Source organism: Vicugna pacos, chromosome 9, assembly GCF_048564905.1.
Source record: "Vicugna pacos chromosome 9, VicPac4, whole genome shotgun sequence".
In the NCBI taxonomy this organism is placed as follows: Eukaryota; Metazoa; Chordata; class Mammalia; order Artiodactyla; family Camelidae; genus Vicugna; species Vicugna pacos.
The window spans coordinates 45,973,649-45,999,749 of NC_132995.1; the positions used below are offsets into that span (position 1 = coordinate 45,973,649).

At 45.2% G+C, this 26,101-nt stretch overlaps 1 protein-coding gene and 1 pseudogene across 3 annotated transcripts in view; one reads left to right on the top strand and one right to left on the bottom strand.

Moving 5' to 3' along the window:
- Positions 1 to 26,101, bottom strand: part of FA2H (fatty acid 2-hydroxylase) — a 74,275-nt gene that overhangs the window by 8,679 nt on the left and 39,495 nt on the right. Inside the window, exons 1-6 of one of the 3 annotated variants that reach the window (XM_015241914.3) lie at positions 11,273 to 11,523; positions 6,378 to 6,846; positions 3,254 to 3,325; positions 2,216 to 2,399; positions 1,318 to 1,415; positions 84 to 219 (exon numbers count right to left, since the gene is read on the bottom strand). In XM_015241914.3, coding sequence (XP_015097400.1) covers positions 84 to 219; positions 1,318 to 1,415; positions 2,216 to 2,399; positions 3,254 to 3,325; positions 6,378 to 6,834 — 947 coding nt within the window. In that variant the 5' untranslated portion in view covers positions 6,835 to 6,846; positions 11,273 to 11,523. Of the gene's footprint in view, positions 1 to 83; positions 220 to 1,317; positions 1,416 to 2,215; positions 2,400 to 3,253; positions 3,326 to 6,377; positions 6,847 to 11,272; positions 11,524 to 18,272; positions 19,682 to 20,889; positions 21,143 to 22,457; positions 22,631 to 26,101 lie in introns of those variants that run through there. The other 2 variants (XM_072967754.1, XM_006207484.4) reach the window with 2 other exon arrangements.
- Positions 11,469 to 15,933, top strand: LOC102525293 (apoptosis regulatory protein Siva pseudogene; annotated as a pseudogene).

The following is a 26,101-nucleotide window of genomic DNA, read 5'->3' on the forward strand; positions in this document are numbered from 1 at the left end:
CTGTTCTCTCCTTATCTCTGGGACTATCGGCAGGGCAGATGGACTCACTCTGTTCTTCTTGGTGCCCCTCCCCCACCTGGTACCTGTACAAGCCTCTGGCTGCCCCCAGGACCAGGATGATGCGCATGGCGAGGGTGAGGTCCTTTTCCTTATCCAGCAGTTCCCTCAAGGTCCCGCGCTCACAGTACTCCATGACAATGGATAACTGAGATGGGGTCACTGATGGAAAGAAGCCAAACGCTATGACCAGTCAGCCCCACTCATAGGTCTGACTCTCTGCAGCCCACCCCGCCCCTCTCTCTACAGACACAGACTTGACTCTGCTGTATTTCTCCACCACCCTCCATCCCCACCTCACACAGTGTGACTCCTTGGATGGGTCATTTACCCACCGAGTCCCCATATCTCCTCTGTGTGGCATCTAGCATGTCCTAATTCTACCTTTCTCTTACTTATTTGAATAAGGTCTCTCCGACTCAATTGTACATCCCAGGAGGGCAGGGTCTGCTTTATTCATACAGTGCTCATTAAGAGCTTAGCGAACACATGTGGCAGGAAGAAATGAGGCCCAGACTGCAGAGGCTGGTGGGAGCAGCTCAGGCAAGAAGTTGAGGCCTCAAGTCTCGGGCCTGAGATGCAAGAACCAACACACACCAAGTTAGTCACCTCAGCCGTCACCCAGGAGAATAAACATCACTGAAAGTTTTCCTTTAAAGGAGAATTTCTGCTCCAAAACCAGGTCTCCTGAGGCTGTGGAGAAACTTTCAGAGGGGACAAGACAGGAGGTACTCTGTCTTCTCTGTAGACAAAGCAGCAAAACATAACCAACAAGTGGGGGGCCATGCTGTGAGAGGAAATGCAGCCAAATTAAAAAGATTAAAATTAAAATGAACCTGATGCATGAGGTTCTTGGTAAAGGGGCAGGTTAATTTAGGTTTTAGATTTGACCTACACTAATGATCAAGATTAGATTTCTTGCTTAGGTCAGTTAGCGTTATAAGGTTTTATTGCAACAAAACACAGCCATCACCAAGACCAGCATCTGAACAAGCATCTCCTTGGTTCCCAGTGAATTGGCAGAAGGAGAGGTGGCTGCATTACTGCAAACCAGCCCTCAGGCTGAACCAACGTCAAGCCTGCTTCTCCTGAAAGAAGATGGGAACCTGCATTTTGGGATGTGAAAAAAATTAGTGTTGATACTAAAAACACCATGTAGATTTCACCCTTTCAGCTGTTCTTTAAAAATGCAATGCATTAAAACACAGAAGATCTACGCAGACCACTGGAGGCACACCCAACCCTAGAAGCACCCCTTACCTGTTTCATCGATGCAGATCCCAAACATACGCAGGATGTTGGGGGAATCAAATTTCTTCATGGTTCTGATTTCATTATTGAAAGTATGCCTCACTATTCTATGAGGATAAAAAGGGGAATTAGGATTTCAGGCCTGGGAGGTACTTCAGAGAACATTTAGTGTTGGGACCACCTGGGTAACTGGGTATCTACGGGGCAAGAGGGATCATTAGACTTCCTGGAGGTGAGAGCTGGTGAGAGGGTAGGCACATACAACCCGTTCTGAAGAGTAACCTGGTAGTACTTAGTCAATTTAATATACACATACCCTATGATCATCAGTTCCTCTTCTGCTAAGACAGCCCAAAGAAATTCCTATACAGGTCCATAAGGGGATACTTATGGCGGCATTATTTTTGTTGGGGGAATGTTAGAAGCAGGTTGTGCTCCATCACTGGAAAAATAGGTAACATGTGGGTCTACACCATGGACTGCAGTCACAAGGAAAGGACTAACAAGCACAGTATGTGTTACATGATGCCAAGTGAGAAAGGTAAGATAAGTAGGCAGCAGACCTATAACTCTACCATTGTGAACATTTAAAATGCATATACATGTAATAACAACATGTATTTTGGAAGAACACATACAAGCAAAAAACTTTACTGTCTGTGGAGAGGATGGGAAACTAAGAAATAAGAATAAAAGGGAATATGTCTTTAAAAACCTCTAAATACATGAATAAACAAGAGAAGTTTCTAGAATTGATGTTGGAAGACATGCCTTTAAGTCTTAATAAGTTCTTAATAGCAGAGAGCAAATCATTTAAACCTTTGGGGCCTGGGTTCCCCATTTAAAAATGGAGAGAATATGCCTCTCTCCTTGGGAGTTGTAGAGAGAACCATACAAAATGACTTACCCAATGTCTCGGGGTTTGAAGACTTTTATGGCCACTGGAGATTTGTGGTATTTCCCTTCATAAAGTGTGCTGAATTCATTTTCCCTTCGCAGGATCCAGTCAGCTTCTGGAAGCTCCTCCTTCTTGATCTCCTTGATTTGATCTTCCAGGATATTCTTGGGTTTCTGTGAGTCTGACCTCATCCCTAGGAGAGAAAGAAATATAAAGAGTCAATATGCTGAGGAGGGTGTGTGTCATAAGGGAAGAAGCATCTTAGTACCACATGGGTGGGAAGCCCTACACCATGAACCACAGCTAGCCCTGCCTGAGCTTCTGACTGACTCATCCTGGAAGAGAGGTCCCAGTGCCTCTGAGTGACCAGTAGGGACACAGCTGGATGGTTAACAGAAGTGTGACATCCACTCCCTTTCTGTCCTCTTCAAATCCTGCCTCTCTCTAGCCTATACCCTCATCTTGACCCATCTTCCTCATTTTGGAGTTCTTTCTACAACTACTGCCAGAGCACCAGATGCATGGGCACCAGAGCATTTAGCATTTTGACTAGTGATTTCAGTCCTAATAGGTGGACACATAGTTCAAGCTCAGTAATCCCACTGCTGTTATGTGTTCACATGTCTCTCTTTCCTCTCCCTTCCTTCAGTCTATGGCTGGGATCTCCAGAAGGCAGGCTCTTTCACTGCATCTTAGTTTTCTCTGCACACAGGTTCTGGCATAAAGCTGATACAGATTTGTAGAATGGATGAGCATTTTAAATTTGATCTGAATCTCTTCTTGGAAATTCAGCATGGATGCTATCAGAGGAAGTTGTCAGCACTTTGAGAGATGACAGAAGATAACTTGCTGATCAAGAAGTTCCCTTCAAAAGCCACTTTGTGGACAGAAGCCTGGGCTGGTGATGAGCACATCCCCAAACCTGGGGGCTGCTTCCAGCCATTCAGCATAGAAAAGGGTAGAGGGACAGGGGAGGCTGGAATTCCTAGCAAACTAATGACTTCTAGTTCAGGGCAGCCAGAAGCAGCAGGGCACGTGACAACTCACAGCTCCTCACGGTTTCAGTGGTTTCCTTCATGGTGTTTTCCAGTTGCCTCAAAGTTTCTATAATTTCATTTCCTGCAAGAAAAAGAGCAGCAACTTCAAAACAGAAATGCCAATTAAAAGCACACTGAGATACCCTTTTTCATCTATCATAGTCACTGCAGTAGGAATTATTATTGCTCATGAATATTCAACTTTCTGCTTCTAAGCACACAGGAAGTGCCTTGAAGCATGGCTGTATGGCTTGCTTTGACCGAAAAATGAAGGGAAAGAGATTTCAGGGAACTTTGTGTCAACATCAAAGTGCCATAATATTGAAACATCCTGGAAGGAGGACATCTAACTTGGGGAGTCTCCTGGACTTTCCCTGAATGAGTAATAAATGGTCATTTCTTTAAGACATTGTTTTTTTTTTTTTGAACCACAGTATAATCTGACCTATATCCTGATTTATATATTTAGAAATATGTTTTAAAATTGACACTACACTATATATGGTGCCCAACCATCCTGGTTCCCTCAGATGAAGGAGTTCTGAGGACATAGGACCTTCAGTGCTAAAACCAGGAAAGTCTCAACAGACAATCTCATACATTGTTGATAGGAGTGATATTTCTAAAACCTCTGTGGAGGGTAGTCGGCTAACCTCTATCAAAATTTAAAATGTCCATATTCTTTGACCCAACAATTAGACCCAGTAACTCCACTTCTGGGAATTTTCCCTAAAGATGTTCTGAAATATATACAAAGATGCTCAATGCAGGACTATTTACAATAGTGACAAGCCAGACACAACTTAAATGCCCATCAATAGGGAGATGCTTAAATATATCTGGTCCATGTACACCAGAGAATACCAGACAACTCTACAGACATTTATATGGAAGAATATTCAACATTATTTAATGAAAAAAGCAAGAAGGAGAACAGTGTGTTTAGTATGCTACTGATTGTACAACAGTAAAATATATATACTTAAATCTCCAGAAGGCTATTCAAGAAACTGGTAAGACAGTGTGGTATATTCATGCTAGGCCCTTTTCATACCTCCTGAATTTTGTACTATGTGAATGTATTACCTAATAAAAATGTTTTTACAAAATTGAAAAGTGAGAGAAGGAAGTAAATCCTTTCCTAAGTTGATGACACCAACGTGCCTCCCTCCACCTGAAAGTGGACCAATGAACACTGAAGATTAGGAAGGCTGGGGGCCAATCCTGCCCTGCAGCTGCATCAGTCTCTACATTGCCTCAACCTCACTCCAACCCTGCTCCTGATTCTCTTTCTCTTTGAACCCATTTTGTCCACAGGTCTCCTCCAGATCTGGCTGGTCCTGTTTAAGTGTCTCCTGCCAACCTGATTGGGGATGGACCGCCCCCCACATCCAGGTGGCAGAACAGTTATTCTTCTGAGTTCCAGTGGCTGGAATGTTCATCCAAACGCTCTTCACCCTCTCTTCAATTCCTCTCTCTCTCCACCCACAATCCTAACAAGAGGGAAGGATTTGGAATTCATATCACCAGGATCTGCAGTAGGGTAAAGAGGTCTCATTTGTTTCCATCCCATCCCCCTCTTCCCTCTCCTGGTGGTCCTTGCTTTCACTGTCATCCCCCTCCAACCTAGCCTATGTCTCATCCCCTTAGAGCCCTGCCCTCTACTAAGTCCAACTCAGGCCACTCTAGTTCAAGCCACCATCAGCTCTTACATAGCCTGTAAAGTGGTCTCCTAATTGGGGTACACTTCCACTCTTGCCCCCCAGGGTATGTTGAGTTATTGGTCCCAATTCTTCCCTACCACACAGTAGTATCACCCAGGCCATAGCCTCTTAGTGGGCACACCACCCTCCCTGTCCCTTCATGTTGGGCTTGGCTCTATGACTTGCTTTGGATGTTAATGGATGCGATACAAATAGAGGCTTGAAATGTGCTGGCACAGTTGAGCTTGCCTTCTTACAATTCTGCTTCGAAAAGGACATTCTCCAGGTACTCATTGCTGCTTCAGTCTTGGCTCCAGAATGAGACACATGGAACAGACTTAAGATGGACCTGGTGCCTAGAGCCCAGCCCAGCCAAGCTCACATGAGTTCAGGTGAACCCCAGCAGATCCACAGATCTGTGAGCAAGAGAATTAAGAATACTGTTTTTTAAGCCTCTGAGTTTTGGTATGGTTTGTTATGCAGCATTAGTGCAGCAGTAACTGACTAATACATATCCATTTGCCACATGGCAGCCTGGGTGATTTTATTTTCATACAAATCAAATCATAACAGGCTCACATATAAGAACCTCCAATCACTGTCTTCCTATGACTCTTAGAATAAAATCTAAAATTCTTATCATGCCTACAAGGCTTTGCATGACCTTGCTCCTGTATCTTCTGGCCTACTTCCCCACTTTAATCTGATACCACTCTCCCTTGCCCACCACACTAAAGCCATCCTGGACATCCCATATTTATTCCCACCTCAGAGCCTCTGCATTCACTGTTTTCTCTGCCTGGAATGCTCGTCTCCCTCATCTTCACATGACTTGTTCCTTCTCATCATTCAAAGTGTCCATTCAAATGTCATGTCACCCAGTTAGAGAGGCTTTCCCTGACCACTCTCTCTGCATCTACTCTCACTTTCCATCTCACTACCATATGTACCACTGCCCTTAGATAAAATAATTTAGTTAGCCCTCTATCTGCAGGCTTCACGTTCCATGAAGGCAAAGATGTCTATTTTGCTCTGTATATCTTGCACTCAGCACAGTGCCTGGCACACAGTAGATACTCAATTCATGTTTGTTTAGTTGATTACTGAATTCTTCTTCCTAGATAACTGGCATAGTCATTGAAGGTCCTGGTAAAACCAGGGCTAGAAGGGATTAGCTTCCAGATTGACATTAAAGAGAATTGAAAGGAAAAGAAGACTCATAAGTATACCCCCGCCCCGCATCCCCGCTTATGATGGCTTGCCCAGATTTCTCCAGCCCCCATCATATCTGGGTCTAGCGATGTCAGGAGTCTGAGTCATACGAATAGATACTTGCTAAAATCTCTTCAGTCTTCCTGGTCCTTTGGAAAACCGAAATAAGATTAAAATGCCCCCACCCACACTCCCTCCACCAAAAAAAAAAAATCTTACCACTTCTCAGTCTTTCGATAGCTTGCCTGTCTTCCTCTGCATCCTGCTGATCCTCCTGTTGCCAGGCTGCTCCTGGGCTGATGCTTGAAGTATGCCTCCATTGATGCACCTGAAGCAGCAGTGAGAGCTCCTCCCAGGCATCTCTCAGACTCTTGTTCACTCCACTAAAGAGTATTCTGTTCTGCCCTGCAGTTAGAAACTTCTGGATATTGGATTTATTGCTGAATTTATCTATTAGTTCCTTAGCTTCCTCTAGGGCAGCCTGAAAATGGCTCAGGGCAATGGTTATCTGGGGGGACAGGTTCCTCTCTCCTTGGGCCTGGAGCATCTGCAGAGGCTGCAGGAGGCCGTGGACACGGTTCCCTAGACGCTGGCACTGTTTCTGGCAGTATTTCATCTCTTCAGTCTGTTTGTAGATAAGCTGGCCTAAGGAGATGATCTGCCCCAACTGATCCATACCTGGAAGAAACTGATGGAAACTGTTTAAGTCCCAGAATCTCCTGCATATTTACTACTGGGTTAGGGGACCATCAAGGGCATCTGTGATTTAAATGGCTGAAGAGAGCCCTTATGGAAAACAGTATGGAGATTCCTTAAAAAAATAAAAATAAACTTACCATATGATCCAGTAATCCCATTTCTGGGCATATATCCAGAGGAAACTCTAACTAGAAAAGATATATGCACCCCAGTGTTCATAGCAGCACTATTTACAATAGCCAAGACATGAAAACAATCCAAATGTCCATCAAAAGATGACTGGATAAAGAAGTTGTGGTATATTATATATATATATACACACACACACACACACACACAATAGAATACTACTCAGACATAAAAAGAATAAAATAATGCCATTTCCAGCAACATGGATGGACCTGGAAGTCATCAGTCATTCTAAGTGAAGTAAGCCAGAAAGAGAGAGAAAAATACCATATGATATTGCTTACACGTGGAATCTAAAAGAATGATACACATGAATTTACTTATAAAACAGAAACAGACTCACAGACACAGAAAACAAACTTATGGTTATAACAAACAAAAGGAGGTGGGAAGCAATAAACTGGGAGTTTGAGATTGCACATACTAACTACTACATATAAAATAGATAAACAACAAGTTTCTTCTACTATATAGCACAAGGAACTATATTAAGTATCTTATAGTAACCTATAATGAAGAAAAATGTGAAAAAGAATATATGTATGTACATATATGACTGAAACATTATGCTGTACACCAAAAATTGACACAACATTACACACTGACTATACTTCAACAACAACAAAAATTTTAAATGGCTGAAGAGGGCTCTACATCATTTCCATGTAAGGTAGAAATGGCTTGCTGTCCACCAAAATATTCCACAGTAACAGAGCTGTAGCTGGGAAGTGTCAGCCCAGCTAGGACTACATCTCCCAGCCTTCCTTGTGGCTTGATGTGGCCATGTGACTAGTTCTTACCAATGAGGTGAGTGGATATCATATGTGCTACTTTTGGCTGAGGCAGGTTTGCCTCCTCCACACAGAGTCAGCTGGATGCATAGGATGATGTGGCCCTAGGTGTGGTGGAGCCCCAAGAAGGAGGAATTCTGGATCCCTGAATCATCACTTGGAGGAGAGCTGCTCTCCTCCAAGAGAACATCTTCCATGGACTGTTAAGTGAACAAAGAGTAAACTTCATTGCATTTGAACCACTATATTTGGAAGGCTATTTGTTACAGCAGTTCAGCTTATTCTAACAAATATATCCTGCCAAAGTATAGGGGTGACTATAGGATGGCCCTGTCTAAAAAAGACAAAGATTACCTAATAAGTCACCAACTGCTGTTCTTCAAGGATAAAGGGCTCAGTGGTGGATGATCACTCAGGTTTTAAAGAGCAGTCAGAAATCTGGATTCTTATGGTAAATCTCTCAATGTAAAATCTTGCAACTCAGTCAAAAAAATGTCTTAAAAACTGTGCAGTCCAATACTGTGTGGGTCAAGTAAAACATACTTGCCAACTGGTTATTGCCCATGAAGCCTCAGTTTACAACCTTGGCCACAGTCAGCTAAAGATATTCAAGATTGTAACAGAAGTTAGCTACTGAGAAGTTGTTAATCTCAAATTTTCCTTTCTGTTTCTTTTCCCAATGCTTGAGTACCCCTGCCTCCCTAGTCCTCAACCCCCGGCCCTCTCTGTTTTGTTTTTGCAAGCTGTTAATTTGTTCTGGCCTCCTTATTGGCCAATGCATCAGTAAGATATCATGTTTTAAGTGCTGCCCTACCTCAGAGGTATTTGTACTAAAGACTCAGATTTTCTAGGCCCAGAGGAATTGTGGTGGACATTTGCATTGCCTATACAACATTCATTTATCTACTTCCTATTGCTGCCAGATTTTCTGTGGCTATCTGCTCTTCCCCCATTCAGCAATGAGTTTGTGGGGAGCTGGCCCCAGCCTTGGTTCCATGGATGAGACTTGATGTGTCTAAGCTGGTGATTCTCAAGTGAAGGTGATTTTGCCCCTCAGAGGATTTTTGGCAATGTCTGGAGACATTTTTGGTTGCCACAACTGGAGGTTGGGTGTTACTGACATCTAGCAGGTGAGGTCAGGGTGCTGACAGTGCTCCCTGCTCCCTGCAGAAAAACTATTCAGCCCAAACGTCAACAGTGTAGGGGTTGAAAAATCTTGCTGTAAGCCATCAGACAATTTCAAATAGCCTATCACAATGCTTGGTTCAAAACTGGGCACCTGAGCTAATTTGAGGGGAATGTTTACTGGGGAGCTTCCTGGCTCTCCTAAGACAGCCCAGAAAGCCAGCTTCTAATTCTCAGTCTCTCTCTCTCCATCTCTCTTTCTCTCTGAATATGAGTGAGAAAGAATGGAGCGCTGATTCTAAAGCCATGGAATGAGGCTAACCTACAGATGGCAGAATGGAAAGAAGACAAGAATCTGAATTTTTGATGACAACATTGAACCACTGGTTTGAACTGACCCTGAAGTCTACCCCTTTTCTCAGCTACAGGTTTCATGAACCAACACTTCCTTATTGTTTAAGCCAGTTGGATGATGTTTGCTCTTGCAACCAAAGGCACCTTGGTTCAGTAACGAATGATGACAAAAACGATGGTCACAAATCTCTCTCTTCACCTACTATGGGCTAAGTGCTTTGGAACCATGAGCTCACTGTGGTTATCTTCATTTTATACATGGAGGTACTGTACTGAGGTTGTAAAAGGTTGCATTTAAATAAGTACAAGGTCATGGAAACAGTTTCCAAAGTACTTTTAAACAAAATTAATCTCAACAATTTAATGAAATAGGTAGGACTCCTATTACCAATTTGAAGAAGGTAATTAGCTTGGAACCCAAATGTGGCTTAAATGCATGAGTAAGAAGAAACTACCATAAGTGAAATCAAATAATCAACTAATTGCTACATTTTTGTTTTTGTTGCTTTAGAGTTAAACTGAGCTGGCAAGGGAAGTAACAGGTGTTAGGGCATGCCTAAAAAGACTCATTGGGTCTAAGGCTACCTAGCTTTTCCCAGTTGCTAAGCAGATAGCTTCAAGGCCATTTCTTGGGACTTGTGAGGGCAATGAACTCTATAATTTTCTCTGGTCCACTGGAGACAGAAGCAGATGTGAAAGTGTTGCTCAAGGAACCTTGAGGATTTCAGCTTCATAGCTCTAAGCTTCAGTTATCTTATTATCAGCCTCATCAAAAAAGCCGTATCTCAGCAACAACTAATCAGAAAAGATAATGGGAAAAATATCCCACTCATCAAAGTGACAATTTAGAACATTTTACAAGAAAAGTGATGGCATGGTATGAAGAAAACCACAAAAATAAAGCTTGAAGAAATGGGGAGAATTGTTGTATTTCTGGCTGGAAATTAAAAATGACAAACCTGGCAATCCTTTACAAAAATAAATCCAATTTAATGCAGTTCCAATAAAACTCTTAAAGGTATATTTTGGTATTGAAACTAAATAATCCTAAAGTTCATTTGAAAGGGGAATTAGTAGGGATAAACAGTATTTTTATAACAAAAAAGGGACTTACCTATAAGATATTAAAATTCTAATAAATAAAACTGCTTAGGGCTTATTAACTATATGATAAAGATATCAAAAGGATGAAAAGGAATACAAATAAATACATACTGTGACTCGACAATGTGAATTTCTAGGAACTGGTGCTGTAGAAAAGCTCATATAAAAAAAAGAAAAGCTCATATGTATATAATTAGTTGGATACTAACATGTTTATTGAGGTGCTATTTATAATACGCAAAACTGTTAACAATCCTGATAATAATATGTTCATACCTTACTTGCAGGAAAACTATGAGGAGGAAAAGTTACTCATTTCGTAAGTGAAAAATCTTAAAATGGTAGCAGCAATATTAAATCCGTAAAGAACTCTAATGCCATTTCCTCTTCTCCAAAAAGATGGCATCAAGCTAATCTTTTCTGATCAGACATTTTACGTCGGGTTACTCTCCTTGTAACTAAAATGGGCCCGGGAAAAGGAAGAGGGCATTCATCAAGCTCTGGAATCATCTCTCTTGGCAATTTTCCCACTGATTGCCTTGAGTTGTCTGTTTAGGGTTGCTCGGACAATTCTTCTGAGCCGGGTTCCCAAGGCCCTTCCACGACCCCCACCCGGATCCCACCTCTATTCCCCGTCTTCTTTTGTAGAAAGCAGAGACCCGCGCGGGCGGCTCCACCCTCAGAGCGCTGGAAAGGAAACCAACTCGGTGCTGAGTTCCAGGAAATGTGACTGTGGGTCACCTCCATCTGCTACCCGGCTCTCCCCTCACTGCTCAGGAATCCGGCTCCTCCCCTCTGTCCTGCCGCCTCTGGGCACCGCGCGCGCGCGCCCCGTGACGATCCCAGACTCACCCTCGTTCCTCTCGAGGGCGTCCAATCTGTCCCGTGCCCAGTTCCAGGAAGACACTTCGACTTCTCCGACGACTACCTTCCTCTGAGGGGATAAATCTGCGAATGGGAGACCCTGGGGAGGTGCCACGTCCCTGCACTTCCTGACCTCTGTGCCCCTACACCCTGCGTTCCCGCTGGCCGCGCGGGTCTAGACCCGATGCCAGCCGCAAAAAGGCGGTGGAATCCTTCTGAAGAGAAGCCGGATTCTGCTCGTGTATCTGAGCTCCGCCCCTACACGGTCCCCCTTCCCTCCAATCAGCTTGTTGGGCAGCTGTTTGGTCCTGAGCCCTCTAAACGGCTGGGACGTGGGCAGGGAAGTCTTGACACGCCTCCTCACACGCCTCCTCGGGGCTTTCACAGGGCTCTTGCAGCCAACGCCCAGGCTCAGGGTGTCCTGGTTCCATAGAACCCTCTTCCAGGTGGTTCAGGGCAAAGGGTCATTCTTTCCTCTTGGTGTTCTCCTCCCACCCTTTCCACACTCGCCTCCGCCTTCCCAGATTCTCTCAGCAATTATTTATCGCGTACTCCCGGTGCCAGGGCCTCTGCTTGGGGCTGGGGATTCAGAAAATAATAAGGTCCCAGGAACCTACTATAACCAGGACACAGGGTGGGAAAGGTTAGATGAGCAAGAAAACTGAGAGCTGGAGAAAAAGTTCTCTGTCTCTCTGCAATTGAAAACATTGTGAGTTTGGGAAGGGAGTGAAGGATAAAACACTTCAGTAGAGAAAAAACCTCAACTTCCTTCTCTAAGGTTATCCCAGAGTTTCTGTTTTGATGTGAGTCATATTTTATTAAAGTTAACTGTGTTCCCAGCTCGAAAGTCTAAGTAACGTCACTCATTTACTTATCAGACTGTTTCTTCTAAAAGGACAGAATTGGATATACAATCCAATACAAAGTAGACTTTGTAGACACGGAAGACCTGAGTAGATGATGTCCAGGATGTTTGTGTCTTCATTTATTTCCCCCTGCTCTTGTTCTCCATTTAATGCATCATCAGTTTTCTTATCATCTTAGGTCAGGTTTCCTAGAAGCAGAGGCTGAGAAAGAGAATCTGGTGCATGTGATTTATTGAAGGAAGGCTCTCAGGACAGAGGGTAGGACATGGTAGGGAGATGGGAGGTGGGGGGCGAAAAGCTAAACAAAGATGTGGTCTCAGTGGAGACTAGCCTCAGCCAGATTCCATGGGCAAGTATGAAGCATGAAATTTTGGAGCAAGAAGCAGCTTCTATTCTGCTCAGGACAGATCACAAGTTAGGTCGCAAAATCTATTAACAAATTTAAGAAGATTGAACTCATATCAAGTATCTTTTCTGACCACAGTGGACTGACACTAGAGATCAATAGCAGAAGGGAAACTGGAAAATTCATAAATGTGTAGAAATTAAACAACTCTTGAACAACCATTCTGTCATGGAAAAAATCGAAAGAAAATTAGAAAATACCTTGAGACAGACGAAAATGAAATACAACATACCAAAACATACCAAACAGCAGGGGATGCAGCAAAATCAGTGCTGAGAGGGATGGTCATAGCAATAAATACCTACATAAAAGAGAAGAAAGATCTCAAATAAACAATCAAACTTTACACTTCAAGGAACTAGAAAAAAAAATTAGCCCAAAGTTAGAAGAAAGGAAGTAACAAATATTAAAGTAGAAAAACAAATTAAATAGAAAATTGAAAAATAATAGAAAAATATCAGTGAAAAGTTTTTTTTAAGAAAAGATAGACAAACTCTATAAATCCTTAGCCTAAGACAAAAGGGGAAAATTCAAATAAATAAAGCCATAAATTAAAGACAATTACTATCGATGTCAAGAAATAAAAAGAATCAGCGGGCGAGCTGATTGAACTGCAGGTGCCCGTGGGCCAGCGGGAGCTGAGCCGCTGCGTGTGCGCCGAGCGCCTCATGTGGGAGATCTTCAAGAAGGCCACGCAGCTCCTCTTCCGCGAGGCGCAGGCCTACATGATCCACGCGTGGGAGCAAGTCTGCCACCGTTAACACGCTGGAGTCCCCGAAGCCTGGCCCCACAGAAGCCCTCGGGCCACGCGTGGGGAGATGCTGACCAAGCCCCCACGGCCAACTGGCCGGGAGCCAAGACCTGGCCAACGAATCTGACCCGGCCAGGGAGCGTCGAGAGCCTGCTTGTTGAGAGCGTGCGAGCCGTGGACCGGAAGGCTACGTGCGGCCAGTGTGAGCGCGCTCGTGCGTGCGCTGCGTGCGCTCTGGCTGCGGCTGCGGGGCGTGGCTTGCACGGTGTGCGCCCTGGTGAACCGCAGTGACCTTCCGAAAAGGTGTTCTGCGCCAGCTGTGCTGTGTTCGAGGCCTGAGGGCCGGGAGTGGACGGCAGCCCTGCCTGGACAACCTTGCCAGTGTCCACGCTGAGGAACTGTTGAAGGGGTAAGGGGGTTGTGCGCTTTCTATTTCGTATTTTGTGCTCCTGACGGCAGAAGCGAATAAACCCTTTATATTTGGGTGAGAGGGGGGGAAAAAAGAAAGAAAAAGGATCAGAAGAGACTATGATGGCTATTATATGTCAACAAACTGATAACCTATAAGAAACAGATAAATTCCTAGAAATATATAGCCTACCAGGAATAAATCATTAAGAAATAGAAAGTCTGAACAGATCCATAATTAGTAAGGGAGATTGAATCAGTTATCAAAAACCTCCCAACAAAGAAAAGCCCAGGGCAGATGGCTTAACTAGTGAATTCTACTAAACATTTTAAAATGAATTAACACCATCCTTATTATACTCTTGCAAAAAAATTGAAGAGGAGAGAACATTTTATAAACTCAGCATTACCCTGATACTAAAGCCAGACAAAGATACCACCAAAAAACTACAAACCAACATCTGTGATGAATATAGATGCCAAAAATTCTTAGCAAAATACTAGCAAACCAAATCTAACAATACTTTGAAAGGATCACACACCATGACCAAGTGGGATTTATTCCCAGGATGCAAGAATAGTTCAATATATGAAAATCAATTTATATAACACACCACATTAACAGAGATCTGCTGTGCAACAATACCTCCAGTCAATGATAATATACTGTACACTTTAAAAATCGTCAACAGGGTAGATCTCATGGTAAGTGTTCTTTGCACAATAATAAAAAAAGAAATAAGACAATACATGAACAATTGTACACCAATCAATTAGATAAGCAAGATGAGATACAAAAATTCCTAGACACACAGAAACAACCTGATTCAAGAAGAAATAGAAAATCTGAACAGACCTATAACAAGTAAAGAGATTGATTCAGTAATTAAAACCTTCTGCCCAAAGGAAAAGTTCAGACCAGATGGTTTCACTGGTGAATTCTACAAAACATTTAAAAATGAATTAACACTAATCTTTCTCAAACTCTTTCAAAAATAGAAAAGGAAATCAAGAAAACAATTCTATTTACCATAGCAGCCAAAAGAATAAAATATTTAGGAAGAAATATAACCAAGTCGATGAAAAGACTTACACAATGAAAAATACAAAACCTTGCTGAAAGAAATTAAAGAGCTACAGGAATAAACACTTGGACCACCAGTCTCTTGCTAGTGCCTGTATTTGCAGAACAACCAACAGCCAATAAACAACACACTGATGCAGTTCACACAGACGAGCCTCGCAGGGTACTGAGTGGGATGGGGAAAGATAGGGAGAGAGAATCTGGATTGCAAATGGCAGATATCTAGCACAGCTCATAGCACCTAAGTCTGGTGTCTTTGTGGATGTATTTGTTGCATGTTTTTTTTATCAGCGTTTACTCATGGTGCCTTCTTTCCTTGTGTGTTTTAATTTATTTATTGTGAGCTTATAGTCCGTGGAATTTTATCTGTGGGAACTTTGTGAGGCCTGGATTGAAGCTGCATTTTTTTCCACCAAAATTTTTAAGTACTTCTTCTTAAAGTCTTGTGGTGCCACCAGCTGGGGATACTTTGACTTAAGGTGTTTTAAACCACCCAGTGTGCATGAATTCAGGCTTAACACCCCCATGAGGGCTACACTTGTAGTTCTATATTCCCAAAAGAGTTTTCTCTACTCAGTGCAGGTAATTTTACTTGCAGTGCCCTGGGAAGGTGGTTTTATTTCTAGTTTGCCCTTCCATTAAGGGTGTAGCCTTTTGGAGTCTGTAGCAGACACTTGTCATACCCCTTTGGCCCACCTCTGGTCTTAACCTCAGTTGTGGTAGAAGGTTCTGTGTGACTTCAGCCACAGTTCTGGTGGATAGTTCCTAGCAAGCTCACTCTCAGCTTGCACTGACTGCATCTCACTTGCACATATGCATCTTTCTGCTTTTGTTTCAGGACCTTTCTCAAAGCCAGTGAATCTGGTTGGCTTGCATGCTGGGACAGCCCAAGAGAGGAGGGAGTTGACATCAATGCTCAACCAAAAGGAGAGGAAGCTGGTGGATAAATGTTTCAGCCTCTTGTCCTATAGGTGGACAATTCTGGCAGGTGTCTGCTTCTCAAGATGCCCCTGCAGAATCTGTACAAGAACCTCAGATACTCATTCTTATAAGGATCCTCCACTTTCAAATCCTTCCCAATCTCTCACTCCTTATTTCTGCAATTGTCTTCCAAATAAATGACTTGCATCCATATTCTTGTTTTAAGGTTTGCTTTTTAGGGAACCTAAATGAAGACAGGCTCCCAAGTTGATCTTTTTGCCAAAGCACTATTCTTGGTTCTTTTTCTTATCACTTTTTCTTTTCCTGTTGAAGGTGATAAGGTGTTTGAAGTGGAGTGAAGATGAGAGTCCTGGCATTTTCCAAACTTCACATTCACCCTTAATAGATAAAAGTAACCCATTGTACTGTTAACTACCTAGCAGTAAAAACAAACAAACAAAACTGTCAATTTTTTTTGCAGCCATTATATCTTTATAGAAAGTTAGATCTGGAAAATTCATGTATATGGCTCCAGCTTCCTCTCAAAGACAGTAGATGAGACAAAACAGTAAGTTAGGAGAACAAGGAACGTGGAAAAAGTGCTGAAATTTTTCAGTCACAGAAATCTGACTCCCAGTCATGCGGTGGCAAAGCCTCATGCTGTCACCAGGGGGCAGCAGAGGCCAGGGAACAGGTAGAGAAGTGACGATGTAACCTGCCAGATTTCTGACAGAGACAAGACTAACATTTATTGGGGCTTGTTAGGAGTTGGGCATTGTGCTGGGTCCCGTTAAAAAAAAAAAAATCGTACAAATTTCAAAGGCAGAGATAGGAGTCCAGAGCCAATGGAGGAGTGGAACGGAGTTAAGAGGGCAGTTCTTCAGGTCAGCCAGGAGACGCCCAAAGACAGCATGTCTGGAGGTACATGCACGCGCCAGAAATAAAGATAAGGGTTATGGGCCTGTCCTCTGCAAGGGCAGCTGGGTCGTTGCTAGACAATCAGCTACATTGCTGGGATCATTGAGAGTCAGTCAACCTGCATATTTACTTTACACTGATCAGAATTTAAAAGGCCCTTTGCCTGAGTAAACATTAAACTTTGTAGATGATTTTTCTGTCTTCTCCCACTATGGAAATAAACATAACGTGCCCTATGTTTCAGGCTTTCCCATCATGCTAGATCTGTGGACATTTTGATAAGATCCCAGGCTGGCTTTAGCATCTTCTCTTTGACTCCTCCTTATACTTGAAGATAAAATTCTCTGACTCCACCAGATGGTCATTTAGTAGGGGCTGCACTGTGAGTGACAACTGGCTTGAGGTTAAGGGCACTTTCTATATTACCCTCTTCTGTAAGGTGGGGCTCATTCTCTTCCAAAGCCTTTGTAGAAATTCTCAGCCTCCTCCAAAGTTATAGCCGGCAGGGCAAGAAGATCTGAGGGTGTCTGTCCAATATTCACTTGAGTGGACCTTTTCATTAATAAGTTGGGTTTTTTTAGCCCTAAATCTCATTATCATGCCACAGGCTCCTGTAGATTTTGGCATTTTCATACTCGTTCTGTTTCAATCATTTTAAAGTTTTTTTTTTCCAATTAATTTTTTGCTTAAGGTTGCTCGTCTTAGACTTGTTTCTGCTGGACTCACTTATTTACCACTAGCTGATCTCTTCCTTTGTTCCTCCTTTTTGTTTCTTCCTTTCCCTTGGGCTACTTGCTCCATGGTTGGATTTCCAGTACCATCTTGGGAATTGGAGGTTGGATTTCTGCTGTTTGGATGGACTCAATTCCAGTGATGGATTTCAGGAGTTTGAGGGATGAATGGCTCAGATAGGTAGCACTTATCTTCAGGCTGGGAGCTGCTAGAGCATGGAGAGGCAGCAGGGGTGGGGGCCCCTCCATATGGCCAGAGCCTTGCCAATATCTACTTGCCTCTGCTTTCATTTAATTGCCTCTGCCTCCTTGGGCAGGAGAATCCAGAGCCCATCTCCTTCTGCTGGACCTACTGAATTAGACTCTGAGTGTGGAGGACTTGGATCTGTAGTAGACAGGTTCCGCAGGTAATTCTGAGGAGGCCAGGGAAGACATCGGTTTCACCCAGACTGAGCTGGCATGACGCTCTAGTTCCTACATCCGGCATTGGTTACTAGAGCCTTAGAAAACTCAACTAGAATCTCAGCTGGGGTCTGATAAATTCCAGAACAAGCACTTCCTCTGTGGTGTACCAAGGCAGTTGGTGGAAGTGACACCCCCCTACTCCCACATCCAGATGCAAACAGTGAAGGGGAGATGCTGTCTGCAGAAAAATTTAAAACAGCAATAAGACTGAGTAAGAGGATAAGGGCTGGTCTGCTTTTTATCATCACTATACCCCAGCAAGTCTACACAACCTGGTCAGTGATCAAATAAATACTCCTTCCTGCTGGAACGATCCCTCCCCCACTTCTGCCCCTCCCCAGCCTCGGTGAAGTCTTGTGCGTCGCCATCAAGAAGTAACTCATCTTTGTTGGTTTTTCCCAGTGTTTCTATTTTTCAAAATATACAATTTATTTACACTTTTATTTCACAACTGTAGTTTGTATATTTATTCCAAAATCTTTAAATAACTCCGCAGTAAACAGTACAAATCACAGGATCGGTCAGACTTCTTCCCTTTAGCCTTTTTATACATGTTGAGTTTTTTAAAAGTTTCAAGTAGTATTGGTTTGTGGGTAAGAAGAGAACCAACATAAGACAAAATTTTTTTACGTAAGCTCGACATGTAAGATTAGAAAGGGGGATCTGAGCAGCTACTTGGTCTGGAGCCCGACTCAGGGTGTTTATATAGTTGATAAATAAGACCCTCTTATGAGCAGTGAGGGTTTTGGTTACGAGGAAGAGAAGGGAAACCTCATCCGTGGAGTGAGAGGCCGGGAGATAAGGCACCGCATGGAGGCTGCTTCTTGAATAAGGAGGCACTGACTGGAAGGGTCCAGAGTGAGGCAGCCAGAGGCCCACCTACGGCAGGTGGGAGTCAAGAATGGCCGGGGACAGGATAGGGATCCCACTCATGCAGAGGACTCTTCAGCCTCCCTTAGGGAAAAGCTTTGTGATTTTGGAGGTCAGGGAGAGTGGCTAGAGCAGCTGGTGGTTCCTAGAGAAATGGGTGTGGGCTCCCTCCAGCTTTGAGGCTGCTGCCAGCTCCCTCAGCCCACCTGCAAAAACAGGTGAGGGCCAGGCGCATGGGTGCTGGATGTGTCACAGGCCAAGGCATCTGGTGGTACAGCTGGTGTTTGTCACTGGTGGGGACAAAGGCGCTGCCCGGGATTGGGGGTGGCCTGTGGGAGGCTTCATGCTGTCTCTTCTGTGAGAGCTCTTCCTCCACCTCCGTGTTCTCCAGTCCTCAGGAGAACATCCAGAGCCACCACCTCCTCCCCAGGGAGGGAAGGTGGGGAAGATGAGGGCCACAGCCCCGCAGGCTCTGCTCTCTGCTGTGAACACTGGCAGCTCCACCATGAGGGGAATCTCAAGGTGCTAAGACACAGGTGGGCCTGGTCCCAGGGGTCAGTTTCCTTCATTCCCCTCAGAAATTCCCCCTTGGCCAGGTCCTGAAGCAGTCCTGTGGGCAAAGGCTCTGGGCAGGGATGCTGGTGGAGAGGCAGGGATGCTCCAGGAAAGAGCTAGTCCCCGAGGGCCATTTGGCCACCAAGCAGACATGACCCTCTTGTGCTGGGTCAAGAGGGCAGTCTCAGGGTCAGTCTCAGTCTTCAAGTTCTCCCTGACACCCTCCACCAAGCCCAAGGGCCAGACAAAGCCCGTCCTGCCTTCTTTGCAGGGTCTGGATGGGAGTGGGCTGGGGCAGCGGCCATGGTGGGGCTGAGGGCAGGATGGCAGGGCTGGGAGTTGTCACTGCATCTTCGGGTGGGATTCTTCCGGTATAAGGGTGTGGAAAAAGTGATCCCAAATTTTAGTGCTGATGCCAAATCCTAGAGAGGGAGACAAATGAGGGGAAGATGAGTGCTGTTGAAGGAGTGGGATCTGCTTGGGAAGGCAGCAGAGGTGGGGCTGGCACGTGGAGAAGATTTCAACATTGGTCCCCCATTGGACTTCCCAACTCTCAGGGCTATCCTGGCAGGAGTCAACAGCAGGGTCCCTGCATTTCTAGACTCCCAAGGATGCCACTGGAATAACCCCAAGTTCCCTATCTGGCCTGACTTCCTGGGAAAACCTGGCTGCTGCCTGCCTCTTCCTTCCCCTCCTTCACACTCCAGCTGCCCCCTTGTCTTTGAAGATGCCAAGTTCTCTCTTGCTTCAAGGCTTCGCACTTGTTGCTCCTGGGATTCTCTTCCTTCAGACATCAGATGCTGGCTTGTCTTAATTTAGGTCTCAGGTCTAATGCAGTGACACCTTCCTGGACCACTTTAGCTGGCATTCTGCTATCCAGCATCATAGCCACTAGCCCACAGGATTCCTGAGCACTGGAAACATGGCTGGAGCTATGGAGGGACCAAATTCCTAATTTCATTTAATTTTAATTAAGTTTCAACTTAAAAACCTCTACTCCATTCAGTTACAGGAAAACTTTTAGGCACGTTTGGAGCAACTCATATACATAAATCTACTTTTTCTATTGTAAATTTTATAAACCATAAACATGGATCAAGTATTTCCAATGAAGATTTGGCGCTTGAATGAAGATGTGCCATAAGCAAGAGATACACACCGGATGTTGAAGACTTAATAGGAGGAGAGAATGTAAAATATCTCAACAATTTTTTGAATCCATCACACTTTGAAATGACAATATTTCAGTTGTTTTGGCTTAATAAACTGTATCATTAAAATTAACTTCCCCTGTTTATTTTCACTTGGCTACTAGAAAATGTAAAACCCCATCTGCGAGTTGCACTGTATTTTCTTAGACAGTGCGGGGTCCCTCCCCCACCTTCTCTAACATCACCTTGTGTTATTTTCTTTGTGGCGCTTATCACTGTGAAATGATCTTTGCTGTTTACTGGTTCCTTTGTTTGTCTGTCTCTGCACAGCTCCCCCACACCAGGGAGGAGGACGGAATCCCAGGCTTGCCTTGCTGACTGTGTCCCCAGAACCGAGCCTGGCCCTTGGTAGAAGCTCAGAGGTAACTGTCAAAGAAATGAACAAACGAGGGAGTGGGGAGGCACTGGCCGATCCTCACCTGACTGCTGATGCGCAAAGTGATGCTTGACGTGGTGGGCCTTCAGGCTGTACAGGTAGGAGCCCCTGTGTGGGGAGCCGAAGTGCAGGTAGTAGTGGATCATGTCGTAGATGACGTAGCCCAGGAGGCCCCCCGCAAACACAGTGCCCCCAACTGCCTCGGGCAGGATGAGCCGTAAGAACACATAGAAGAAGGCGATCACCAGAGAGGCTGGCACAGGTGGGAAGACCAGGCGGGACTCGTCGAAGGGTGCCTGTGGATGGAGAGGCTCCCATGTCAAGAAGAAGCCCGGGGTCCCAGGGCCTGCCTGTGGTCACAGCACACAGCACGCCTGGGGCCAGAGATGCTCCCGCGGAGGACATCCCAGACAGCCCAGGGAGCGAGTGGGCTTGGCACCCTCCGTGGCTGAAAGCGCTGGAGAGACTGTCCTGCCCCCAGTTTCCAAGCCAGGATGGGACTTGGAAAACTGCCTCAGAACACGGGGGTGGATGTGATGTGGGCAGGATGCTCACAGGTCAGAGTCCTGCTTTATGCTCGAGGCCACTCTGGCTCTGGAATTTGCTAGGTGCTAGGGAGGAGCCTCCCCCCACGCAAAAACCGTAAGGGGTACCTACACCGAGGCCTGAGGTTGATGAAGGCACAAGTGGTGGATGACCTTGGAAGTGCTAACAGATGGTCCTCCCCACCCCCAAGTGGCCTTCTTTGTTCCAAAGTGGTGTTGTCCCAGTGAACCAGACAACAAGAGAGCCAGCCTTTGGTTCTGGAGTGTCACAAGCAAGGGCCTGGCACAGAGGTAAAGTTTTAGAGATGGTATGAGTATTCTGAGAAGAGACAGACCCTCTTTGGACTGGGAGAGAAGAGAGAGAAAGCAGGTGATAGAGAAAGAGCAACATGCTGACATGGGCCTCCCTCTGCTCAGACCAGGAGTAAGAGGACCTATGGGCTCCCAGTAAAAGAAGGTAGGAAGGGAGGGATACGCTGGACAGGCTGAGAACAGCACGGTGCAGGGACAGAAACATCAGGGGGACAGCTGCCTCTGGGCAGACCTGGCTTCCAATCCCAGCAACTGGGACCATCGTGTCGCCCACGAAGAGCCCCAGGGTGGTGGGTGGCTGAGAGCACAGACTCTGGAGTCCACAGGGCACAACATCCAGGTGTGGCCCTGGGGGAATTCCTTAGTTCCTTTATTTCCCCAAGCCTCAGTTTATCATTCTGTGGAGTGGGGAGAACTGGAGCACCATCTTCAAAAGGAAGCTCCACCAGGGCAGTGATTTTTGACTGTTTTGATCAGCAGTGTCCAGAACAGTGCCCAGCACAGAGTGAGGGAGTGCTCAGTGAACATTTGTTGAATGAATGAATGAATGAATGAGTGGATGAGGTGTAGTGAGGTGGTATCAATATGATGTCACACAGACTCTCATGCTCCCTCTGCCCGTGCCCATTCAGGTGGGGTCCCAGTCACACGCCCTTGATTTCCCCTCGCTTCCACCCTGACCTCCAACAAGATGAGCAGCTCCCCGGAGTTGGTTACAGCTGCAAGGCCCCGGGAGAGAGCGTGCCCCGCTCACCTTGTGGTGCTGGCCATGCATGACGAAGTGCAGCATGATGAGGTAATAGCTGTCGCTGGGGGGCTTCATGTGGAAAAGGAAGCGGTGGATGAGGTACTCTATCAGGGTCCAGAGGAACAGGCCCAGCAAGAAGAGGCCCGGGAACACAGACTCGGGCATGGCTACCGAGTACTCTGGAGGGTGGCAGGAGAGAGGTGAGGTAAGGGCAGATGGCCGCGGGGAACAGCAGTGCCTGGTCGCTCCGGATGTCTGGTCTCACTGCCCCATCTTCTCAGGAGCTGCTGCCCTTTGTTCAGCAGCTGTGGGGCCAGGCCCACTGTTGGGGCCCTTGATTCAATATGGGAAGGAGGCTGTGAGGATCTGTGTTGGCCTTAGGAGAGGTCCTCTCAGAGCACTATTAACGTGGTATATTACATTGCTCTCACATGTTGATCGGCTCTTGCATTCCTGGAATCAATCCCATTTGGTCATGGTGTATAATCATTTAACATGTGCTAGGATTCAATTTTCTAGTATTTTCTTGAGGATTGTTGCATCTATATTCATCAATGACAAGAGTTTGTAGTTTTCTTTCTTGTGACATCTTTGTCTGGCTTTGATATTGGGTAAGATTTGGCTAGAGATTTGAGATCTTCCTTACAGGAGCTATAAGAGGAACAGCTATGGCCAGTCCTCACCTTTGCCTGGTGCTGTGGTCTGAATGTGTTCCCTCAAATTCCTTTGTTGAAACCTAACCCCAAGGTGATGGGAGATGATGAGGTCATGACGTCAACAGGACTAATGCTCTTATAAAACAGGCTTGAGAGAATTCTCTTCCCCTTTCTGAGGGATGCGAGGATACAATGGGCCAGAAGAGGGACCTCACCTGACCATGCTGGTACTCTGATCTTGGACTTCCAGCCTCTGGAACTGTGAGCAGTAAATTTGTTGTTTATAAGCCACCCAGTTTGTGATTTTTGTTCTACCAGCCCAAACGGATAAGACACCGGAAAAGAGTGACCTTGCCTCCTTGGCATGGAGGAGAGGGAGGGGCCACCCTGAGGAAGCCAGCAGGGCTGAGGGGTTGTTGGTGGAAGATGCTAACCACCAGGGATCAGAGGGAGGGCACAGGAGGGCCAGGAGAATCAAAGGAGAAATATCTCGACAGATAAGACTTAAAATCAGAGCATCCAAGGAAGATGTGAAAAAATTGGATGATTAGACTGAAGAGGTATAATTACCATCAAGTGTGAGACTCCTGCACCTGACCCTCTGAGAACAGGCTGCAGTCCTTCTGGCTCTCATTTCTTTCTCTACTTCATCCATTCTTTGACTCCACAGGAACTTCAGCTCTCATCACTGTTTTTTCATATCCCTCTTAGTTTTACTTTTCTCTAAAAGCCATTGCTTTGGCTATACTTTCTCTCTCTTTTGAAAAGTAGCAGCTTTATTGAAATATAATTCACCTGTCTTACAAGTCACCCATTTAAATGGTGTACAGTTCAATGGTTTTTAGTATACTCAGAGTTGTACAACCATCATCATGATTTTAGAACATTTTTATCACTCCAGAAAGAAATCCCTTACCCATGAGCAGTTGCTCCCCATTTCCTCCAACCCACCGTTTCCCAGAGCAGGGAAACCACTAATATACTTTCTGTCTATTGCATCTGCCTATTCTGGATATTTGATATCAATGGAATCATACAACCTGTGGTCTTTTGTGACTGGCTTCTTTTTCTTATAATGTTTTCAAGGTTCATCCACATTGAAGCATGTACCAGAATTCCATTCCTTTTTAAGGCTAAATAATATTCCCTATTAATATGGATGCACTGCATTTGTTTATCCATTCATCAGTTGATAGACATCTCATTTGTTTCTACTTTTTGGCTATTATGAATAATGCTGCTATGAATATTCATGTGCAAGTTTTTGTGCAGACAGATGTTTTCAGCAGTCTTGGGTAGATGCCTTGAAGTGGAATTGCTGGGTCATATTGCAACTGTGTTTGACCTTTTGCGGAACCACCAAATTGTTTTCCAAAGTTAGCCATTCTCTTTGGACCTCAGCTACTCCCATGAACCCCCAACCTGAGATCAGCACAAGAACCTGTCTGTCTTTCCATCCCACACCCAAGCTGCTGAGCACGGACAGACACTTGGGAAGTCACAGGTCTAGTGCCTTCCACATAGCTAGACCTCAAACACTGCCTGGTGATCCTTTTACGTCTCCAAGTTCAGCTCCCTCCCCACTGCCCTCAAACACCCCTCTTTCCTTCTGCTCAGCCTCCTACTTCCCAGAGAAAAGATGTCTTGGGGTAGAAGAGGGGAAGGGGGAGAACAGCTCCCTTCACAGCCTCCCATCCACCTTCTCCTATACCTGGTTGTGCCCTAACCCTGAAACTTCCTTCTTGCTCCTCAGGGAAGATATGTGCACCCAGGTACCTGGGCACTAGATGGTGGTGATGGTGGTGGTAATAATAATGATAATGATAATGATAATGATAATGATAATGATAATGATGATGATAATAATAATAATAATAATAATAATAATAATAATAATAATAAAAGATGCGTATTGATCAGTCCCTGCATGCCAAGTGCCTTTCAAGTGCTTTACATGGATTGCTTCATATTTCATCTCACTCCAGCCTTATGAGGGAAGCGCTGGCATTGCCCATGTGAGTGAGGACATGGAATTACAGAGAGCTTACGTTGCTTGCCCAGCTCACCCCGCTCAGCAGAGCACAGCTCTCAGTCTGCCTTCCCTACAGCCACTCCATTCCCACCGGCCCCTCTGGGCATTTTCAGCTTCTCCTCCACAGGCTTTCCTGCTCATCTTTAAGACTTTCCCATCACTAATGCAGTCCTATCAGATCCATGCCTACTGAAAATGTCAGCCAGCCTCAAGTCTACTTCAACTCTTCTTATGCACTTGAGCCCCCTAAAGTCTGTCTTCTGCAAAGGCCATTCGTGACGTATTTCTTGCCAGATCTAAGTAGTTTTTTGAATTCATCTCTAACTTGGCTGTAGCATGTGACTTTGGTGCCACTCTCTTTTTGAACCTGCAACTTCATAGGTTCCTAACTTGAGGCTTATGAACATCTAGAGGGTCCTCAGTTGGATTTTGGGGTGAACTTGCTGAAATGATGTCCCAAACAATGCGCCGTGTGTGCATTTTTCTGGGGAGCAAGTTGACAACTTCTTAAAGGATCTGGGACCAATAAGGCTAGAACACACAGTTCCACTCCCTGCATGCTGGGACTCTTGGCTTTCCTCCTCTTCTCCAGATGCCCTTTGTGGTAGAAACTGCCTCTGTCTCCAGGGTCAAACCCTTGACCCTTCAGTCTCACATGCTCTCTGCTCCACCCAGGGTTCAGCCACACCCACATGCTGACAACCTCCAGACTCCTGCCTCCAACCCAGCCCTGGACAGCCGCTTGCTACTGGGCATCCCCACGCTACTGTCCACAGATCCCTGTCCCCAAACCAGGTCAGCAGCTGCCAGATGAGGCCAATCATCTTCCTCTTCCTTCCTGCCCACCCAAGGCTGCTCCTCAGTGAGGGGTATTGATGTCTACACATTACCAAAGGCTTGACTTATCCCTCTCTCCTGTGTCCAACCAGTCACCAAGTTCCATCAGCTCCCTCTCCTGAATA